General features: G+C 39.7%; 1 protein-coding gene across 1 annotated transcript in view; it reads right to left on the minus strand.

Moving 5' to 3' along the window:
• Positions 1 to 22676, minus strand: part of NALCN (sodium leak channel, non-selective) — a 1068865-nt gene that overhangs the window by 135692 nt on the left and 910497 nt on the right. The window contains exons 19-22 of the mRNA XM_040425261.1: positions 18986 to 19087; positions 18477 to 18546; positions 17087 to 17178; positions 16885 to 17007 (exon numbers count right to left, since the gene is read on the minus strand). Of these exons, the coding sequence (XP_040281195.1) occupies positions 16885 to 17007; positions 17087 to 17178; positions 18477 to 18546; positions 18986 to 19087 (387 nt within the window). The remainder of the gene's footprint in view (positions 1 to 16884; positions 17008 to 17086; positions 17179 to 18476; positions 18547 to 18985; positions 19088 to 22676) is intronic.

The raw sequence follows: 22676 nt of genomic DNA on the forward strand, positions 1-22676 counted from the left end.
GCGCCGCCTACTTCATTCATAAAGTAGGCGGCGCAGGCACGTGACATCAGTGAGTTCCGGCCGGCCGTCCGCCCTGCTCTGCCTGCTACAGGACATTTAGTAAGTAGTACAGATGGGGCTGGGGATCGGAACTTCAATTAAAGTTATTATAATAAAAGGTTTAGGCATTAAGGAAGTGAGTGAGCGGTGGGGCCAGAGTACAGTGACCGCACCGGCCCCGCCGCATGGCATGCCACTGGCCCCTCCTTCCTTTCCACTCCCACAGGTTTAGCTCCGGTATATTAGGGCATCTGTGGATGCCACTATTATGGGGTGGGGGATATGTGGATGGAACTGTTATGGGGTGGGGGATCTGTGGGTGACACATATATAGCAGTGCCATCCACAGATCCCCCTCCATAACAGTGCCATCCACAGATCACCCCCCTCCATAACAGTGCCGTCCACAGATCACCCCCCATAACAGTGCCATCCACAGATCACCCCCCATAACAGTGCTATCCACAGATCACCCCCCCCCATAACAGTGCCATCCACAGATCTACCCCCCATAACAGTGCTATCCACAGATCACCTCCCCATAACAGTGCCATCCACAGATCACCCCCCCATAACAGTGCCCCGCTCAGATCCCCCCATAACAGTGCCATCCACAGATCCCCCATAGTAGTGTCATGCACAGACCACCATTAGTTAAAAACCCACCAAAAGCACACATTTTGGTTAAAGATATTTTTTTTCTTATTTTCCTCCTCAAAAATCTAGGTGCGTCTTATGGGCCGGTGCATCTTATAGGGTGAAAAATACGGTACTCATTTTTTGCCACTAATACACACCAAAAAGGGCTTTAGGACATACATATAACTGCACCGCTGAACGGAAAATAGGCCCTTATTTTTTTCCAGTTATACACGCCACAAAAGGCTTTAGAACATATAACTGCACCGCTGAACGGCAAATATATATATTTTTTGCCACTAATACACACCAAAAAGGGCTTTGGAACATATTACTGCACCGCTGAACTGCAAATATTTTTTTTTGCCACTAATACACGCCAAAAAGGCTGTAATTTTCTCACTTCACCACACAACTGCAAATACTTTTTTGGTGCCACTAATACACACCAAAAAGGGCTTTAGAACATGCATATAACTGCACTGCTGAACGGCAAATAGGCCCTTATTTTTCTTCCACTTATACACGCCACAAAAGGCTTTAGAACATATAACTGCACCGCTGAACAGCAAATATATATACAGTATTTTTTGCCACTAATACACTCCAAAAAGGGCTTTAGAACATATAACTCCACTGCTGAACGGCAAATATATATTTTTTGACACTAATACATGCCAAAAAGGGCTTTAGAACATATAACTGCACCGCTGAACGGCAAATATATATATATATTTTTTGCCACTAATACACGCAAAAAAGGCTGTAATTTCCTCACTTCACCACACAACGGCAAATACTTTTTTTTGTGCCACTAATACACGCCAAAAAGGGCTTTAGAACATATAACTGCACCGCTGAACGGCAAATAGGCTCTTATTTTTTTCACTAATACACGCCAAAAAGGGCTACAGAACATATAACTCCACTGCTGAACGGCAATTTTTTTTTTTTTACGCTAATACAAGCCAAAAAGGGCTTTAGAACACATAACTGCACTGCTGAACGGCAAATATATATATTTTTTGCCACTAATACACGCCAAAAATGGCTGTAATTTTCTCACTTTACCACACAACGGCAAATACTTTTTTTTGTGAGACTAATACACGCCAAAAAGGGCTCTAGAACATATAACTGCACTGCTGAACGGCAAATAATATATATTTTTTTTGCCACTAATACACGCCAAAAAGGGCTTTATAACATATAACTGCACTGCTGAACAGCAAATAATATATTTTTTTTGCCACTAATACATGCCAAAAAGGGCTTTAGAACATATACGGTATCTGCACCGCTGAATGGCAATTAGGCCATTATTTTTTTCCACTTATACACTTCGCAAAAGGCTTTAGAACATATACCTGCACTGCTGAACGGCAAATATATATATTTTTTGCCACTAATACACGCCAAAAAGGGCTTAAGAACATATAACTCCAACAGTGATGGCCAGTTCACAGTGTTCGCCGACAAACACATACGATCTGCCATCTTTTATTCCCAAGCCCGGCGATGCAGAGGTAAGTCCTTACCTGTGCCGCGAGCCGCTCTGAAACACATGCGGTCACCGGGAGCAGGCAGTTCAGAGGACTTACCTCTGCATCGCTGGGCTTGGGAATAAAGATGGCAGATCACATGTGTTCGTCGACGAACACTGCGAACTGGCCATCACTGAACTCCACTGCAGAACGGCAAATACCATACTTTTTTTGCCACTAATATAGGCCAAAAAGGGCTGTAATTTTTTCACTTCACCACACAACGGCAAATACTTTTTATGTGCCACTAATACATGCAAAAAAGGGCTTTAGAACATATAACTGCACCACTGAACGGCAAATAATATCAATTTTTTTGCCACTAATACACGCCAAAAAGGGCTTTAAAACATATAACTGCACTGCTGAACGGCAAATAGGCCCTTACTTTTTCCACTTATACACTCCACAAAAGGCTTTAGAACATATAACTGCACCGCTGAACGGCAAATAATATATATTTCTTTGTTACTAATACATGCCAAAAAGAGCTTTAGAACACATAACTGCACAGCATAAGGGTAAATAAGATGTAGAAATATTTCCTTGTAATAAACCCTGTTAATGGCTGTACCAAACAGCACTTGCACCCCAATAACAAAAAATATTTGCTGGAATTACAGAGCTGTATAATGGCAATTTGGATCCGCAGTCAGTGCAGCAAGGCTGTAAACTCCCCTACTGAACCCTGTTCTGCTTCAATAATGTGGAATGATTCCTCCCTATCCTTTTCCTGAACTTCTATACAGCAAAAAAAAAGTTTTAAAGTCTTTTCTACCACTGTCCCTAGCGCCTGCTGACGTCTCTCCCTGTGCTAAGTACACTGGAAAATGGCTGAAACCAAGATTGCTGAGGCTATTTATAGGGCTGTGACATCACAGGGCTGGCTTGCTGTTGATTGGCTGCATGCATGGCATTGTGGGTGATCCCTCGTTCCCAGAGTTTCTTGCTCCATGTCCTTACACGTGTAGCAGCCATTTTTCCTGAAATTCGGATCGAATTCCGCTTCGTCATCTTCGATTCGGTCATCTCTAAACATTATGATTAGCTAATGTGAGAAACACCAATAGTTGCTAAGAGGTTACCTTGGTTTTCTTTGCAACCTTGTGAACTATTACATGCTTTGCTCTTGGCATGATCTTTGTTGGTCAACCGCTCCTAGAAAGAGTATTAATGGTCTTGAATTTCCTCCACTTTTATATTATTTGCCCGACTGTGGATTGGTGGAATCCAAACTCTGTAGGGAAAGTTTTCCAGCTTGTTCCACTCTAATTCTGAAGTCCTCAGAAATTACCTTTGTTCATGCTGTGATACACTTCCACAAATGTGCTGTGAAAGTCAGATGTTGATAGATCTGTGTTCTTTAAATAAAACAAGTCACCCACTCAACCCTGATTGTCATCCCATTTATTAAAAATACCTAACTCAAATGTTACTTCAAATTATGTTCTAATTCTCATATACTTTTTCCACTCACAGACATGGATCATTACCCTTAATAAAAAAAATGGCCAAGTGTAATATTTTTAACTCATTTGTCTGATTTGGTTATCTTCATCTACTTCTAGGACTTAGAAGATCTGATGTAGATTTGGGTAACATCTATAGAAACATAGAAACATAGAATGTGTCGGCAGATAAGAACCATTTGGCCCATCTAGTCTGCCCAATATACTGAATACTATGGATAGCCCCCGGCCCTATCTTATATGAAGGATGGCCTTATGCCTATCCCATGCATGCTTAAACCCCTTCACTGTATCTGCAGCTACCACTTCTGCAGGAAGGCTATTCCATGCATCCACTACTCTCTCAGTAAAGTAATACTTCCTTATATTACTTTTAAACCTTTGCCCCTCTAATTTAAAACTGTGTCCTCTTGTGGTAGTTTTTCTTTTTTTAAATATGCTCTCTTCCTTTACCGAGTTGATTCCCTTTATGTATTTAAAAGTTTCTATCATATCCCCTCTGTCTCTTCTTTCTTCCAAGCTATACATATTAAGGTCCTTTAACCTTTCCTGGTAAGTTTTATCCTGCAATCCATGTACTAGTTTAGTAGCTCTTCTCTGAACTCTCTCTAGAGTATCTATATCCTTCTGGAGATATGGCCTCCAGTACTGCGCACAATACTCCAAGTGAGGTCTCACCAGTGTTCTGTACAGCGGCATAAGCACTTCACTCTTTCTACTGCTTATACCTCTCCCTATACATCCAAGCATTCTGCTGGCATTTCGTGCTGCTCTATTACATTGTCTTCCCACCTTTAAGTCTTCTGAAATAATTACTCCTAAATCCCTTTCCTCAGATACTGAGGTCAGGACTGTGTCAAATATTCTATATTCTGCCCTTGGGTTTTTACGCCCCAGGTGCATTATCTTGCACTTATCCACATTAAATTTCAGTTTCCAGAGTTCTGACCATTCTTCTATTTTCCTAAATCCTTTTCCATTTGGCGTTTCCCTCCAGGAACATCAACCCTGTTACATATCTTTGTGTCATCAGCAAAAAGACAAACCTTACCAGCGAGGCCTTTTGCAATATCACTTATGAAGATATTAAACAAAATCGGTCCCAGTACAGATCCCTGTGGAACCCCACTGGTAACATTACCTTGTTTTGAATGTTCTCCATTGACTACAACCCTCTGTTGTCTGTCACTCAGCCACTGCCTAATCCACTTAACAATATGGGAGTCCATGCTCAATGACTGCAGTTTATTGATAAGTCTTCTATGTGGGACAGTGTCAAAAGCCTTACTAAAATCTAGATATGCGATGTCTACTGCACCTCCACCGTCTATTATTTTATTCACCCAGTCAAAAAAATCTATAAGATTTGTTTGACATGATCTCCCTGAAGTAAACCCATGTTGTTTTTCATCTTGCAATCCATGGGATTTTAGATGTTCCACAATCCTATCCTTTAATAGGGTTTCCATTAATTTGCCTACTATTGATGTCAGACTCACTGGTCTATAGTTGCTCGATTCCTCCCTACTACCTTTCTTGTGAATGGGCACGACATTTGCCAATTTCCAATCTTCCGGGACGACTCCTGTTACTAATGATTGGTTAAATAAATCTGTTAACGGTTTTGCCAGCTCGCCACTAAGCTCTTTTAATAATTTTGGGTGTATCTCATCAGGCCCCTGTGACTTATCTGTCTTCACCTTAGACAGCAAACTTAGAACATCTTCCTCTGTAAAGATACATGCATCAAACGATTTAATAGTCATTCTTTCTAGTGGAGGTCCTTCTCCTTTTTCTTTTGTAAAAACTGAACAGAAGTATTCATTAAGGCAGTCGGCTAGCCCTTTATTCTCTTCTACATACCTTCCGTCCTTTGTTTTTAATTTAGTTATTCCTTGTTTTAATTTCCTTTTTTCATTTATATATCTGAAGAATGTCTTATCCCCTTTTTTCATAGACTGAGCTAGTTTTTCTTCTGCCTGCGCTTTAGAAGTTCTTATAACTTGCTTGGCCTCTCTCTGCCTAATCTTGTAGATTTCCTTATCTTCATTGCTCTGGGTTTTTTTATAATTACAAAATGCTAGCTTTTTATTTTTAATGATTTGGGCCACTTCTGCTGAGTACCACATTGGTCTCCTCCTTTTTTTGCTTTTACTGACAAGTCTAATGCAATTTTCTGTTGCCTTCAATAATGCACCTTTTAAGTAGTCCCATTTCTCCTGGACTCCATGTAATCCGTTCCAGTCTGATAAGGACTCATTTATGACTAATTTCATTTTTGAAAAGTCTGTTTTTCTAAAATCTAAAACTTTTGTTTTTGTGTGGTGGGACTCTTTCACAGTTCTTATATTAAACCACACTGACTGGTGATCACTAGATCCCAAGGTTTCGCCTACAATGACATCATATACCGAATCCCCGTTTGTGAATACCAAATCCAAAATGGCCTCCCTCCGGGTTGGCTCCTCAACCACTTGTTGTATAGATAACCCCAGTAGGGAATTTAGAATATCTGTACTCCTGGTAGAACTTGCTATTTTGGTTTTCCAGTTTATATCTGGAAGATTGAAATCTCCCATAATGATAACTTCTCCTTTCATTGTCATTTTAGCTATTTCTTCATCTATGCAGAAATATAGAACATTTTGAAAGATTCACAAACTTTTAAGCATCCCTTTATATATATACATTTTTCAGGTGGCAACACTAACTACTTCAAAGAAAAAGGATGACTTCAATTTAATATAATACTGTCTTACTCCTACAAGAGTTGATAAAAGAAAAGCTGCAGAATATACCAGAATAGAAATATGTATTAATGAAATCCTAAATACATAAATGAAAAATGATGCTCTGCAGATATTAGTCTATTTCAGATATTCAATAAGAAAATAAGACAAAGAAAATGATTGTGACGCAGATAAGCTGACACGATGGGTGAAAGATATTTTATCTGCGAGTCATGACATCCAAGGCTTCTGACTAGAGAAGAATGAAATGCAGCCATAAGAAAAAATATATTATCAAGGCCTCATGCACACGACCGTTCTGTTTTTTGCGGTCAGCAAGCCGCAGATTCGAAAAAATGAAAGCCGCCGTGTGCCTTCCGCAATTTGCGGAACAGAACAGGCGGGCCATTGTAGAAATGGCTATTCTTGTCCGCAAAACGGACAAGAATAGGACATGCTATATTTTTTTGCGGGGCCACGGAAAGGTGCAACGGATGCGGACAGCACACGGAGTGCTGTCCGCATCTTTTGCGGCCCCATTGAAGTGAATCGGTCCACACCCGAGGCGCATAAAATGCGGCTCGGATGCGGACTACAACAACGGTCGTGTGCATGAGGCCTAAGGCTTTGCGGACAAGAATAGGCAGCTATATTAAAGGCTGTCCGTGCCGTTCCGCAAATTGCGGAACGCACACAGACGCCATCCGTATTTTGCGGATCCGCGATTTGCGAACCACAAAACACACCACGGTCGTGTGCATGTAGCCTAAGGGTGATAACATTACAAGGAAATGAAAAGCAGAAAGAGTGTTAATTAAAAAATTACAGAGACAAACAAGTTTGAAAAACCAGAAAACTATTTTCTACCAGGACCCAGGATACCGCCAAACTTTGTTTTTATGTTGGTAATGACGGAGAATGTTGCTACATTGGGAAAACTTCCTCAGAATCATGGCTGCAGGGAAAGTGCTGTCAGAGGATTGACCATTACCGTTGTCAATACTGTTTCATCCAACTGAATCTTTACTGGTGTCAGGTTTGAAAACATAATCTCAACCAAAAAGTCAATCTCTTTTTTTACAAACAGACTCACATGACTCTGGGAAAACAAGATATGAAATTATCTTTTAACAAAATAATGGCTTGGTAGGATAAAAAATAAACCCTTGAAATTAGCTTGCAAACTCTGCAGGCATGGGGTCATGAAAGGAAAATCTCCAGTTTGAAGACCCAATACAAAAGCAGAAGAAAATCTTAATTTCCAGGATTCCAGGGGGAAGGTTTTTCCATTCCATCTTCCCCAGGAGTGCTGGAAACTTGCATATCTAGCAGCTGATTGATTGGGGTTGTTTTTAACTCCAGTGAATACTGAATTTCATGAGTTACAGCTGTCTACTAGATAAATACGAAAGCAAGCTAGTAATACAGAAGAACAATGAAACATTGCACCAGGGTAAGAATGAAAGTGAAAGTCCACCTTGGGTACATTGTTGTGAAAATGCCTTTCTCGCTTTGGCGGAGCCAGCTTGACCAAGCACAGATTGCATGTTTGGACACATTTGAATGACCACTAATATTAATATTATTTCCCTTACAGTTTTGCTGCTTGCTCGAGTGCTGTGATCTGCTGAAAGTTGGATTAGCTTCCATTTAAAAGGATTAGTCTTGAATAAACAATTCCTTTAAGACAGTCAATGTCATGTGAACCATAAAACTATCTCTAGTTTAAAGAGAATCTGTAACCACATAACGGCATATCAATTCAAATGACTTTTAGATGTGCGTTTGCCTGCTGATTTCAAATGACTTTTCCCTAACTGAATCGGGGGTTCCATTGCAGAAATATCCATGTATTTATTTTATGCAAATTAGTTCCCTGGTGCAACAAGGGAATCACTGTTGCACATAAGGCTCCGCTCACTCTGCCTGCTGGCCGAGTTTCCCCACTTTCCCAGTTTGAGTGACAGGAATCAGCAACTTCCAGTGTCTTGATGCTGACATCCGTCTTTTCTGGGTGTAGAGTGACGTCATCAGCGCATAAACAGTAGCGACTACAGACACAGTACAGGCTCCTTTGGCCTGGTAAGCATTAACGAGGCAAACACACAGTCGCGAGAATACAGGCCCACATGAGATTACACTGCCACTGCCTGGCCCTGTCACTCAAAGATGGGAAAGTGGGGGGGGGGGGGGGGGGGGGGGGCGAAGTGCATTGAAATCAGCTGACAAAAACACACCTAAGCAGTGATTTGGATTGATATGCAGGAACGTGGTGATATATTACGTTTAAATAAAAAGGAAAACTGCATACTCCGATAGTTTATAAGCACAGTATGGGTTTAAGTGCGAGTATGTGTTTGTCAACAACATGAAGAAATTAGTCTAGCTTTTCACCTGTTTGGAGAGGACCCCTTGACCTTTTAAAAGTCAGGTTGGGACTTTAAATCATCCATTATACAAAAGCTATTATTCCAGAATTATCTCTGCATAGCTGAAAAGGTTAGAGAACAAGTAGCATATTTAACTCTGGGCGTTCCATTTATGTGTGCTTCTACCTAGAAATAAATGTCACCGGGTTTGTGTGCACACACAGATCCATAGCAGGGCAGCAAATCTGCACTTTCATATTTATTTAATTCAGGTTCAGGTACTATAAGTTGAGATGCTGCTTAGAAATTTACTTTATATTCTTCCCTTTTCCCTTTCATATACTCATGCTGTGAAAAAAAGCTAAATAACCATGCTCCTTCCAGTTTTAAGATATTTACTGTAAATTAGAGGCCTTTTATATATGGGCTTATGATCATTGAAAAGGGACACTCATTGGCCCTTGTAAAATGCCCACTTACCAGCTGACAAATTAGCAAGAAAGCGTTAATCAATATCTGTGTCGTTGGTTGGGGCTTGTTTGGAGCTGAAATTTCCTCCTGTAACAGGCTGCCCATAAACTCTAGATTAATAAAAGCAGAGCGAGAGAATATTAGCAGAATCTGCCAACAATAAAATGTGTATTGGGCCCCATCATTTTCTTCCTGATGGCAGACTTTGAGAGAAATTCGGACATACTGAATTTCAACATTTCCAACTGTTTTGGTCAGCCACTTTAGCGTCTGATAAAACAAATAGTAATGGATATTTTTTTTAACATTGAAGTCTATGTAAGGCTTCTTTCACATCTGCGTTTTTCTTTTCCGGTATTGAGATCCGGCAGAGGATCTGAATACCGGAGAAAAACGCTTTCATTTTGTCCCCATTCATTGTCAATGGGGAGAAAACTGAACTGAACAGAATAGAATTCACCAGAATGCAATCCGATCCATTTGGTTGCGTTCCCATACTGAACACAAAAACCACTGCAAGCAGTGGTTTTCTGTTTGGCATGGGATGCGGAGCAAAATGGATCCGGCATGACACACAATGTAATTCAATGGTCATCGGTTTTCTTGGACACAATTGAAAACTGACTTACAATGGTTTTAATGCCGGATCCGTCATTGGTATTTTAAAGATAATACAACCTGATCGATTCATAACGGATTTAGCCAGTTGTATTATCAAAAACGGAAGTGTTTTTACTGATTCCCGAAAGGGAAAGTAGCCTAAAACGCTTGCAAACAAATACCCTCCCATTGGCATCTATTTGCATAAAATTTCTGAGTAGCTGTTAAATGGATTTGCTAAGCAGATGCTAGACTGATATACACTGAACAAAAATATAAATGCAACACTTTCGGTTTTGCTCCCATTTTGCATGAGCTGAACTCTCAAATATTGCTCACAAATCTGTCTAAATCTGTGTTGGTGAGCACTTCTCCTTTGCCAAGATAATCCATCCCACCTCACAGGTGTGGCATATCAAGGTGCTGATTAGACAGCATGAATATTGCACAGGTGTGCCTTAGACTGCCCACAATAAAAGATTACTCTGAAATGTGCAGTTTGATAACACAGCACAATGCCACAGTTGTCACAACGTTTGAGGGAGCTGTTGCCTGTGCAATGAATGTTCATTTCTCTACCATAAACCGTCTCCAAAGGCGTTTCAGAGAATTTGGCAGTACATCCAACCTCACAACCGCAGACTACGTTTAACCACACCAGCCCAGGACCTCCACATCGAGCATGATCACCTCCATGATCGTCTGAGACCAGCCACCCGGACAGCTGCAGCAACAAACGGTTTTCATAACCAAATAATTTCTGCACAAACTGTCAGAAACCTTCTCAGGGAAGCTCATCTTCATGCTTGTTGTCCTCATCAGGGTCTGGGCCTGACTGCAGTTTGTCGTCGTAACCGACTTGAGTGGGCAAATACTCACATTTGATGGCTTCTGGCACTTTGGAAATGCGTTCTGTTCACGGAAGAGTCCCGATTTTCACTATTTGGGGCAGATGGCAGACAGCATGTGTGGCGTCATGTGGGTGAGCGGTTTGCTGACGTTAACGTTGTGGATCGAGTGTCCCATGGTGGCGGTGGGGTTATGGTATGGGCAGGCATATGTTATGGACAACGAACACAGGTGCATTTTATTGATGGCATTTTGAATGCACAGAGATACTGTGACGAGATCCTGAGGCCCATTGTTGCGCCATTCATCCATGACCATCACCTCATGTTGCAGCATGATAATGCACGGCCCCATATTGCAAGGATCTGTACACAATTCCTGGAAGCTGAAAACATCCCAGTTCTTGCATGGCCAGCATACTCACCAGACATGTCACCCATTGAGCATGTTTGGGATGCTCTGGATCGGCGTATACAACAGCGTGTTCCAGTTCCTGCCAATATTCTGCAACTTCGCACAGCTATTGAAGAGGAGTGGACCAACATTCCACAGGCCACAATCACCAACCTGATCAACTCTATGCGACGGAGATATGTTGCACTGCGTGAGGCAAATGGTGGCCACACCAGATACTGACTGGTTTTCTAACCCCTCCCCCAGTAAGGCAAAACTGTGTACATTTCAGAGTGGTCTTTTATTGTGGGCAGTCTAAGGCACACCCGTGCAATATTCATGTTGTCTAATCAGCACCTTGATATGCCACACTTGTGAGGAGGGATGGATTATCTCGGCAAAGGAGAAGTGCTCACTAACACAGATTTAGACAGATTTGTGAACAATATTTGAGAGTAATGAGTCTTTTGTATATGTAAAATGTTTCAGATCTTTGAGTTCAGCTCATGCAAAATGGGAGCAAAACCGAAAGTGTTGCGTTTATATTTTTGTTCAGTGTATATTGTCTTCTAGATCTGCACATCTTTTTTTAGGATCCTTTCACACAGGGCAATTTCAGCCCTGAAAGAGCAACGGTTGACAATTTACAGGTTGCTCAGTGCTTCTTTTCACATGGCCCAAACTGTGAAACTGAATGGGGGACCAACTTATGTTACAATGATTGTTTGTCTCCCATACAGTTTGCATATGGTGACCAGCGGGTCCCCAGAGTTTTACTAGAAGGAAAACTCAAAGGGGTAGATTTATGAAACTGTCTAAAATAAAAGCAGTCTTTACTGCCCATATCAACCAACCACTGCCCTTTCTTGAACACAGGTCTTGCAAAATAAAAGTTGTGCCATGACAGGTTGCTATGGGCCACACCTTTTTTCTTTTAGATAGTTTTCATAAATCTGCCCCTAAATGTTGAAAACTGTGTTGCACATTTGCCAGCGGGCTGCTGACAGAAGTGTTGCAATATTCTGAATGTCTTATTCACTTGCTGGAGATTGTTAAGATGTTCCCCTACGACACTGCTGAAAACCTAAGCGAAAAGAGGAATTTCTAGTAGTACAAAAATTGTCAGAAAGCTACAACCTATGATATGTTTCTGGAACTGAAAGAGGTTACCTGGGAATTCATAAAATAAAATTACTGAAAGTACTTAAATATTACCTTATTACAAATGTATTCCCAAATATCTTTTATTAGTTATAATGGCTTATTTTGTCTGGGGATCAATCATCAAGTACACACAAAACCTGTCCTGATCACTCAGTATGACAAGTTACTTCAGAGCAGTGAGCTAAAGAGCTGCCTCATCCTCCTCTCCTACCTATCAGGCATTATGAATAATGAATATAGATGATAAAATCTTTCCCAGAGAACCCCTTTAATTGTGGTACATGGCTGACTTGTGATCACGCTAGTGATTGCAAAAAAGAGTCATGGTGTTCCCAATTTTAGCTGTTATTTCCAAATTATATCTGCATACCTGAAAAGGTTAGATAAAGATGCATATTAACACTGATTGATTCATTGATTGAACATTACTTCTCAGAAATGAAAGTAACTGCTGTTTTCTGCAAATACTGATTTACTGCCAGGCAGCGTGTTACGACATTGAGGGCTCTTTCACACGAGCGGATGCCGTGCGTGGAATCCGCTGCGTGAAAGAGAGCCAAGCCCCGTTCCAGACAGCAGAGACACGGAGCATTAACATGATTGATAATGCTCTGTGCCTCTCTGTGATCTTTTTACTACAAATTCACAGTGAGATAAAATTGGCACCTTGATTTTGTAGTAAAAAGGTCACAGAGAGGCAAAGAGCATTATCAATCATGTTAATGCTCTGTGTCTCTGCTGTCCGGAACGGGGCTTGGCTCTCTTTCACCTATGGTATTCCACGCACAGCATCCGCTCGTGTGAAAGAGCCCTTACTTTGTTAGAATTCATGTGTAGCAGTCAATTTGCAGTGGTCTAAAACTGTCCACTACCAAAATTTTCTGCAATTTCTGGTGTGTTTTTGGAAATTAATGATACAATTCTGAGTCATCTAGAGACTATTTATAATCGCAAAAGCAATGAGCTCTAAATTTGAGCATGATCACAGGTCTGTCAAAGACTATAATTAAATTCTTAAAACCATGACATAGTGGTGGTGTGCTTGTGCAGCAGCTGGAACCAGACTGAAGCTAAGTCTCAAGGTGGCTGTACAATGTACGCATTTACCTTTCATTTACCTACTGCTTATCAGCAAAATTATCATGTTCATTATTTTTTTTAAAGGTGCTGTCCGAGATAATTAAACATATCAGACGACCCCTACAATGTCTTACAATACAGGTACTCTTGTTGCTGTTTTTTTAGAGGCTCGTCACTGTGCAGGTCACCAACTACTGTGACATGCCTGTATTTGGCATCTCACCACTGTAGACTGCTGAGGACAGTGACTGGTTGCAGCGGTCATGTGCCATATTCAGGCACGTTACCCTGCTATTTAAAAAAACAAACAGCAATGAAAAAATTAACATTATGGGCATTGCCGCGTGTGAAAATGCCCATACTATTGAAATATAAAAATATTTATCCCATACAGCAAATGGCGAAACGGCCAAAAAGTCAAAATGGCCAATTTGCGGTTTTTTGGTCGCTTCACCTCCCACAAGTTTTTTTATAAAAAGTGATCAAAAAGTAATACACACCCCAGAATGGTAGCATTAAAAAGTACAGATTGTTCAGCAAAAAATTTGAACTCAATCAGCTCCACACATAAAAAAAAAAAAAGTTATGGGGGGTCAGAATATGACAATGCAAAAGAAAAATAAGTTTTTTCTAAAGTTTTTTTTAGTATTAAAATGAAAGAAAAACGATACAGTACATATGTGGTATCGTTGTAATTGTAATGAATGGGAGGATAAAAATAACAGGTCAGTTTTACCGCATAGGAAACTGCGTGAAAAAAATCCCCATGGGAAGAAAGGGATGCAAATGAGCTCTTAACAAGCTCTGCCTCTACAGGGAGTGCAGAATTATTAGGCAAGTTGTATTTTTGAGGATTAATTTTATTATTGAACAACAACCATGTTCTCAATGAACCCAAAAAACTCATTAATATCAAAGCTGAATATTTTTGGAAGTAGTTTTTAGTTTGTTTTTAGTTTTAGCTATTTTAGGGGGATATCTGTGTGTGCAGGTGACTATTACTGTGCATAATTATTAGGCAACTTAACAAAAAACAAATATATACCCATTTCAATTATTTATTTTTACCAGTGAAACCAATATAACATCTCAACATTCACAAATATACATTTCTGACATTCAAAAACAAAACAAAAACAAATCAGTGACCAATATAGCCACCTTTCTTTGCAAGGACACTCAAAAGCCTGCCATCCATGGATTCTGTCAGTGTTTTGATCTGTTCACCATCAACATTGCGTGCAGCAGCAACCACAGCCTTCCAGACACTGTTCAGAGAGGTGTACTGTTTTCCCTCCTTGTAAATCTCACATTTGATGATGGACCACAGGTTCTCAATGGGGTTCAGATCAGGTGAACAAGGAGGCCATGTCATTAGATTTTCTTCTTTTATACCCTTTCTTGCCAGCCACGCTGTGGAGTACTTGGACGCGTGTGATGGAGCATTGTCCTGCATGAAAATCATGTTTTTCTTGAAGGATGCAGACTTCTTCCTGTACCACTGCTTGAAGAAGGTGTCTTCCAGAAACTGGCAGTAGGACTGGGAGTTGAGCTTGACTCCATCCTCAACCCGAAAAGGCCCCACAAGCTCATCTTTGATGATACCAGCCCAAACCAGTACTCCACCTCCACCTTGCTGGCGTCTGAGTCGGACTGGAGCTCTCTGCCCTTTAACAATCCAGCCACGGGCCCATCCATCTGGCCCATCAAGACTCACTCTCATTTCATCAGTCCATAAAACCTTAGAAAAATCAGTCTTGAGATATTTCTTGGCCCAGTCTTGACATTTCAGCTTGTGTGTCCTGTTCAGTGGTGGTCGTCTTTCAGCCTTTCTTACCTTGGCCATGTCTCTGAGTATTGCACACCTTGTGCTTTTGGGCACTCCAGTGATGTTGCAGCTCTGAAATATGGCCAAACTGGTGGCAAGTGGCATCTTGGTAGCTGCACGCTTGACTTTTCTCAGTTCATGGGCAGTTATTTTGCGCCTTGGTTTTTCCACACGCTTCTTGCGACCCTGTTGACTATTTTGAATGAAACGCTTGATTGTTCGATGATCACGCTTCAGAAGCTTTGCAATTTTAAGAGTGCTGCATCCCTCTGCAAGATATCTCACTATTTTTGACTTTTCTGAGCCTGTCAAGTCCTTCTTTTGACCCATTTTGCCAAAGGAAAGGAAGTTGCCTAATAATTATGCACACCTAATATAGGGTGTTGATGTCATTAGACCACACCCCTTCTCATTACAGAGATGCACATCACCTAATATGCTTAATTGGTAGTAGGCTTTCGAGCCTATACACCTTGGAGTAAGACAACATGCATAAAGAGGATGATGTGGTCAAAATACTCATTTGCCTAATAATTCTGCACGCAGTGTAATGCCACCAGGCAGCTATCCTATAAGTCAATGTTCAATCATTTTAATTGCCCCTGAGACATGACTTGGATACTAAATAAGCCAGAACCTCATCTGAAGACAGTTGTTTTGGGGAGAATGCCCCTTTTGGTGGCATTAGAGGCAAAGCTTGTTAAGAGCTCATTTGCATCCTTTTCTTCCCAGAATTCCCGAGAAACATGTATTGCCTATAAGTCTCCTCATGCCGAATAAGGAGCTCTCCCCAAGGAGAGATAGTAGCCCCCAAAAATCCCCATAAAACTGTGGAGGAATAGTTTTAATAATTTCACCCCATTTGGAATTTTTTTCCCACTTCCCAAAACATTGTACGTAACTGCAAATTAAGCCATTAGAAAGTACATCTTGACCTGCAAAAAACAAGCCCTCACACGGCTATCTGAATAAAAAAATTATGGCTTTGGGGGAGCTGGGAGTAAAAAATTAAAATGAAAAAAAAAGGAAAAATCACCCGATCTTGAAAGGGTTAAAGGGGAGTTCATCTGAACTGTGACCATATTTTACCCTTCCCTTACAGTAGCCACTGCAAGAGAAATGTAGTATTACAGGCAATCATATAATCGACCATAGCAAGAACTACACTTTTTTAATGGCTCTCTGTTACTGAAGTGAGACAACGGTGGATCCTCCAAAGATATCAAGAGACGCTGGCCTGTCCATAACTTCGGCAGATCCTCCGCCAGTTGTAAATGTAAGACAGCTTCCAAGCTGTCTAACATTTAGACCTTTTTCTATGCCTGAAACAGGCGTAGAAAATGGTAAATGAGACGGGCCTGCGAGCTGTCCCCTTTACCATCCACGCTACGCCCACTTATTTAGACCTGGCGTGAGTGAGGCGAAATTACCCCCATAGACATCATGAGGGTGTCCCATTCTGCACTAACCTATTAGCTACAATAGAGAGCCAACCCCTTTAAGTCTTAATAAATGACCCCCATTTACATATCGCATATGGAAAACAGTTGTGTTCAGGAGACAACCTCTTTAATACAAAAGAGACATATATATTTAATGAACAGATGTAAGGCCGACCATTACAGCCATTTGGTTGACTATAACAAAAATATTACATTAGTAAGGAAGACAAGTTTTAAGATTGTATTGGATCATGTTTTTTTCACTTACGCGTTAAATCGTGCTCGGACAATCACCCGACAGAAGTTCCTAAACCTGTGCTCTCGACCAACTATAAAAAGGGGCTTGTCAAAGTATGGGTGATTCTCTCTTAATTCTTCTTCTTGAACTTTCCTAGTAAAAGGTACATAAGACTTTTAGTCACAATGCCATCATTAAAATCTAAAATCCATGAACTTAAAAGCAGAAATACCTTTTCATCTCGGCCTGCTCCTTCTTTTCTTGGATCATTTTGATTTCACTGTCCTCTCTCTGGGCATTTCTGTACCTTACAGTGTTGGAATGCTACAGTATTCAGAGGAAAATGGAAAATGGCTTGTTTTGTTTCATGTTAGACTAGTAAATCATAATGATAAATATCCAAGAGTGTGTTCACATGCTCAGGAGTCTGCCAGGATTTAAGCATGGACTCTGCACCTACATAACAAAATCCACTGACATCCTGCTGGCAGTGCATGTGAATTAAGAATTTTTTACCCCTTTTACAAACTCAGGAAAGTATGCGTGGAAAAATGAACTTGCTGTCAATTTTGAAACCGTATTTTCATTAATGGGGTATCCCAGTCTGAAAGGGTAACTACTATTTAAACTACTATTTAGTTCCATAAATCAATAGTACAATTTGTGAGAAGGGAATTACTACACTTCATTACAGAAATATATGACTCTCTCTCCACTTATCGGACTCCTCTGTTTCTCTCCTGACTCCTGCACTGATCATTCACAGTCAATTCACTTATAAAAATCTGTTTTCAGTAAGGCAGAGCTTAACGCTGATTATCAGCTCACTGATGAGGTTAGAGGTGCTGCTCCTAGAGGTCTATGGAATGGAGAGGTCTATGGAATAGAGCAGGGTAGGAAAAGGGACAGAGAGAGGGAGAGAGACATAGACACAGAGTGAGGCTGCTACTACTTTTCAGTGTACTACTATTCCCCCAAAGCTGGATTTGTGTATCACTGCTCATTACTGCTGAATAATGTCTTCCATGTGTCTGTGTATGTAATACATAGAGGGAAAGGGTAGCAGAATCTCCTCTTTGCTTTGTGTGCTGTGTATGGGAGACATCATAATAGACTTCACCCACAGTAGAACTGAAGTGAGGAAAGCATGACAATAATAAATAGAGCCTATAGAGGGGGAAACATTACAAATGCCAGATATAAAGTCATATGGCCAGAAATACAGCTATTCTCAATGTACATACAGAACAATTATTGTCAGAACAGTGGACCCTGATCCCCCTTTCCGAAATTTCTGAATGCTGTACTGGGCTGTTTTTTGTCAGTCCTATAGACACTAAATGGACATTGGTCCTCCCTTATGTGGCAGAGTGGCACTTTGCCCCCCCCCCCCCCTGTGAACTGAGGATGCAAGCATTATATTCATTATTATTGGAGGCCAACATTTGAAAAAGGGTAGAAAGTGTATAATCCTTTTCAGGCTATCCATTTCTTCTACCAATTTTTCTTGTCAACAAACATAAAATGCACTGTGACTCTCAGAAAATAAAAACAAATGAACAGATGCTATTAGCCTACACAACAATGCTTCCGATCAACAAAGGGGTAATGATGCAACTCACGTCTTGTGTTAGTGTTTCCAAAGATTTGCCCCTGCTGATTCTTTGACTGTTCGATCCATGTCTTAGTGACCTGCAACAATCAACAAAATTGCATTGAAAAACACTAAAGGAAAACAAGTTTGATCAAGCTTTGACTTGCAGGCATAGACAATGTCTGAAAAAGAAATAAAAAAAAATGGGGCTCATGGCTAAGTGAGGCATTTAAAAGCCAGTCACTTATAAAGGCTGGGGGTTAGAGGCTTACATCCATGTAAAATGATGTATAATCTGCTTGAACAAAGAAAACAATCTTTTCTTTGATCTTAAAATTGATAGCCGTGTTGCATGTGAATAGAGTGACATTTATAATAACAAGTCTTACGACAGTATATTTAATGGGAGGTTACGTAGTAGTTATATTAGCTTCTGCAATATTGTACTGGATGAAACAGAATCTGTAAATGTGTTACTTTCTTTAGGTAGATGCTTAAATAAAATCAGGAAATGTGCTACTTTCTTGCTAAAGTTACCTTCTTTCTTGTCGTATATGATGTTGCACACTAAGGATTGATCTTTCCTTGGCAGGCTGCCCTTCAAAAGAGCCACTCAGCATGCGCTGCCTTGTGCATGCTCTAAAGAAATGAGTTGCAAAGGAAAATAAATTAGACCTTAAAACATGAAAAGATACAGAGATTCAGTAGTCTACTAGAAGATATTACAAATGGAAACATATAATGTTATATGGGTCACAAAAATATACAGTGGCTAAAAACAAGATGGGATAGTCTTTCTTTTTAAGACCATGTATTTCCAAGTATATGCTGTACAGTTTTGTTAAGCTAAGGAAAGCTAAGGGATATTTTAATATAAAGGCAAGTATAATATAAAAGTATATTTCAAACTACAAAAGCTCCATTAACTGAAATCATTGTTGAACAAGCCTCTTGGAACATATATGTGGCACAGTACATTTTTACCCATTAAAGGGTCTGTCTTAAAAATCTGTCCACATGTCCTGTTAGGCATAATGCTGGTGGATCCTGCATGAGACCCCTCTTCTATGAGTCAGCCAGTTATGGCCAGAAGAATAGTCCAGGTTAGAGAGCATTCTCCCTCCTTCCACAAATACCCGTCAGCCTTCTCTTCATTTCGGAGTAATACAACTTCATACAGTATCTTTTATTTCATTTTTTCTCTGACTTCAAATCCTTCCTCACAAGAAAAATAGATTCAGCCATTTAATTTCCTCTCCTTGCTTTTCCCTCTTCCCTACGTGATCAACTGTTTAACTTAGATATCTGCTTCAAACCCCATTCACACGACCATATTTTTAGTCCACATCTGATCCACATTTTTTGCGGATTGAATATGGACCCATTCATTTCAATGGGGCCGCAAAAAATGCAGACATCACACTGTGTGCTGTCTGCATCTGTATGTCCATTCCACGGTCCCACAAAAAAGATAGAACATGGCATTATTACAATGGGTCCGGAAAAAAAAAAAAAAAACAGACATCATCCGTATTTGGGGGCTGAAGAAGCATTAAATATAAAACACTGTTTAAAGGGGTTATCCAATTTCTGAAACAACCCCCCCATGTTCCGGGCTCCTCACATGTAATATATTCTCAGGCTCCCGGCGCCGCTCCTGGTCCCTACACCACCACTGCTGCTTCTCCCTGTACACGGATGAAAACATCCGGTGTTAGGGGGGAGCAGCCAATGGCAGGCGGGGACGGGGACAAGTATTAGTACCACTTTGAGACGGCATTATTTTTTTCAATATACAATTTTTTTTATTCCAAACATTGCCAATATCGTCATTTATATACAAAACCTTATATGAGTCATAACACTAAAGGAATATTTTTACTACAGTGTGACATATTGACTATATCACTTGATTGACTAATTGAAAGGCACTACTATATTTGGAGAATTTTCCATTTTTTCCATAATTTTCTCTATTGATGAACTATTTGGATAACCAATTAAGAGGAGGAAAAACTATTGAAATATATGCATAAGATATATATTTTTATTGATTTAATGCATTGTTATTTTACGTTTAGTAATTCATTTTTATGGTTTGTTTTATATATCTATCCAGTAAGGGCCCTTCTGATATTATCAATTGAATATTATATGATATATACAACTAATATTTGATTGATATTTGTTTTTACAAATACCAGATTAAAAATTTTATTTTTGGGACAACTACAATATGTGGTTAGGTGGAAACACATAAATTGTATAGTAAATATGATAGGAAGCACTAGGGGACAATTTTCTAATTTTTGGGAGTGTTGGAGTCTCGTCAACTAAAACAAACTTTTGGTTAAATTATGGAAATGTTTTTCAGGGTAAGGAGGTATTATTCTTATACTCCAGTATTTTTATTATAAATTTTATGAGTTTTATAATTGAAACCAAGGTAATTTTGGGTAGATATTAGGATTAAAATTCAGTATGTGTAACAGTTTGTAGAGGGTGTCACTTTAAGAGATTTTCAATATTTATCTCAAGAATATAGGCGGTAACATGAAGTGCATTCTTATAAATATCTTCAATTCAAGCATGTAATTACATGTATGGGAGATACACAACAATCTCACTTGAGTGGTGGAGATTGGATAACAAATTTGGTAGCTTGTGGTAGGAATAAAGGGATAGTTGCTAGGCTTTATAGAAGTTACATAGTTACATAGTTACAAGTATCTTAAATAAAGGGGATATTGTGCAGAGTGATGGCACTAGGAATAAATAGGAAAGAGGGTCAGGTCAATTAGAGGATGATGAATGGAGATGGGATTATTCCGTTTTTTTGGGGGGTATCATTTAACCCCTTGAGGACCGGGCTCATTTTCATCTTAAGGATCAGGCCATTTTTTGCAAATCTGACCAGTGTCACTTTATGTGTGAAATACTTCAAAACGCTTTTACTTATCCAGGCCATTCTGAGATTTTTTTTTGTCACATATTGTACTTCATGACACTGGTAAAATGGAGTAAAAAAATGACATTTTTTTAAATAAAAAAATACAAAATTTACCAAAAATTTTGAAAAATTTGCAAATTTCCAAGTTTCAATTTCTCTACTTCTATAATACATAGTAATACCTCCAAAAATAGTTATTACTTTACATTCCCCATATGTCTACTTCATGTTTGGATCATTTTGAGAATGCAATTTTATTTTTGGGGACGTTACAAGACTTAGAAGTTAAGAAGCAAATCTTGAAATTTTTCTGAAATTTTCCAAAACCCACTTTTTAAGGACCAGTTCAGGTCTGAAGTCACTTTGTGAGGCTTACATAAAAGAAACCACCGAAAAATGGTTATTCAAAAACTCAAGGTATTCCAAAACTGATTTTACAAACTTTGTTAACCCTGTAGGTGTTCCACAAGAGTTAATGGAAAATGGAGATAAAATTTCAGAATTTCAGTTTTTTGCCAAATTTTCCATTTTAATCAATTTTTTTCCAGTAACAAAGCAAGGGTTAACAGCCAAACAAAACTCTATATTTATTGCCCTGATTCTGTAGTTTGCAGAAACACCCCATATGTGGTCGTAAAATTGCTGTACGGGCACACGGCAGGGCACAGAAGGAAGGGAACGCCATATGGTTTTTGTAAGGCAGATTTTGCTGGACTGGTTTATTTACACCATGTCGTATTTGAAGCCAACCCTGATGCAACCCTACAGTAGAAACTCCAAAAAAGTAACCCGTTTTGGAAACTACGGGATAAGGTTGCAGTTTTGTTGGTACTATTTTAGGGTAAATATGATTTTTGGTTGCTTTATATTACACTTTTTTTTAAAACAAGGTAACAAAAAATAGAAATTCTGAAATTTCATCTGCATTTGCCACTAACTCTTGTGGAACACTTAAAGGGTTAACAAAGTTAGTAAAATCAGTTTTGAATACCTTGAGGGGTGTAGTTTCTTAGATGGAGTCAATTTTTTGGAGTTTCTACTCTACGGGTACATCAGGGAGGCTTCAAATGGGACATGGTGTCAAAAAACCAGTCCAGCAAAATCTGCCTTCCAAAAACCATATGGCCTTCCCTTCCTTCTGTGCCCTGCCGTTTGGCCATACAGCAGTTTACGACCACATATGGGGTGTTTCTGCAAACTACAGAATTGGGGCAATAAATATTGAGTTTTGTTTGGCTGTTAACCCTTGCTTTGTTACTAGAAAAATGGATTAAAATG

Source organism: Bufo bufo, chromosome 3 (genome assembly GCF_905171765.1).
Source record: "Bufo bufo chromosome 3, aBufBuf1.1, whole genome shotgun sequence".
Taxonomy (NCBI): Eukaryota; Metazoa; Chordata; class Amphibia; order Anura; family Bufonidae; genus Bufo; species Bufo bufo.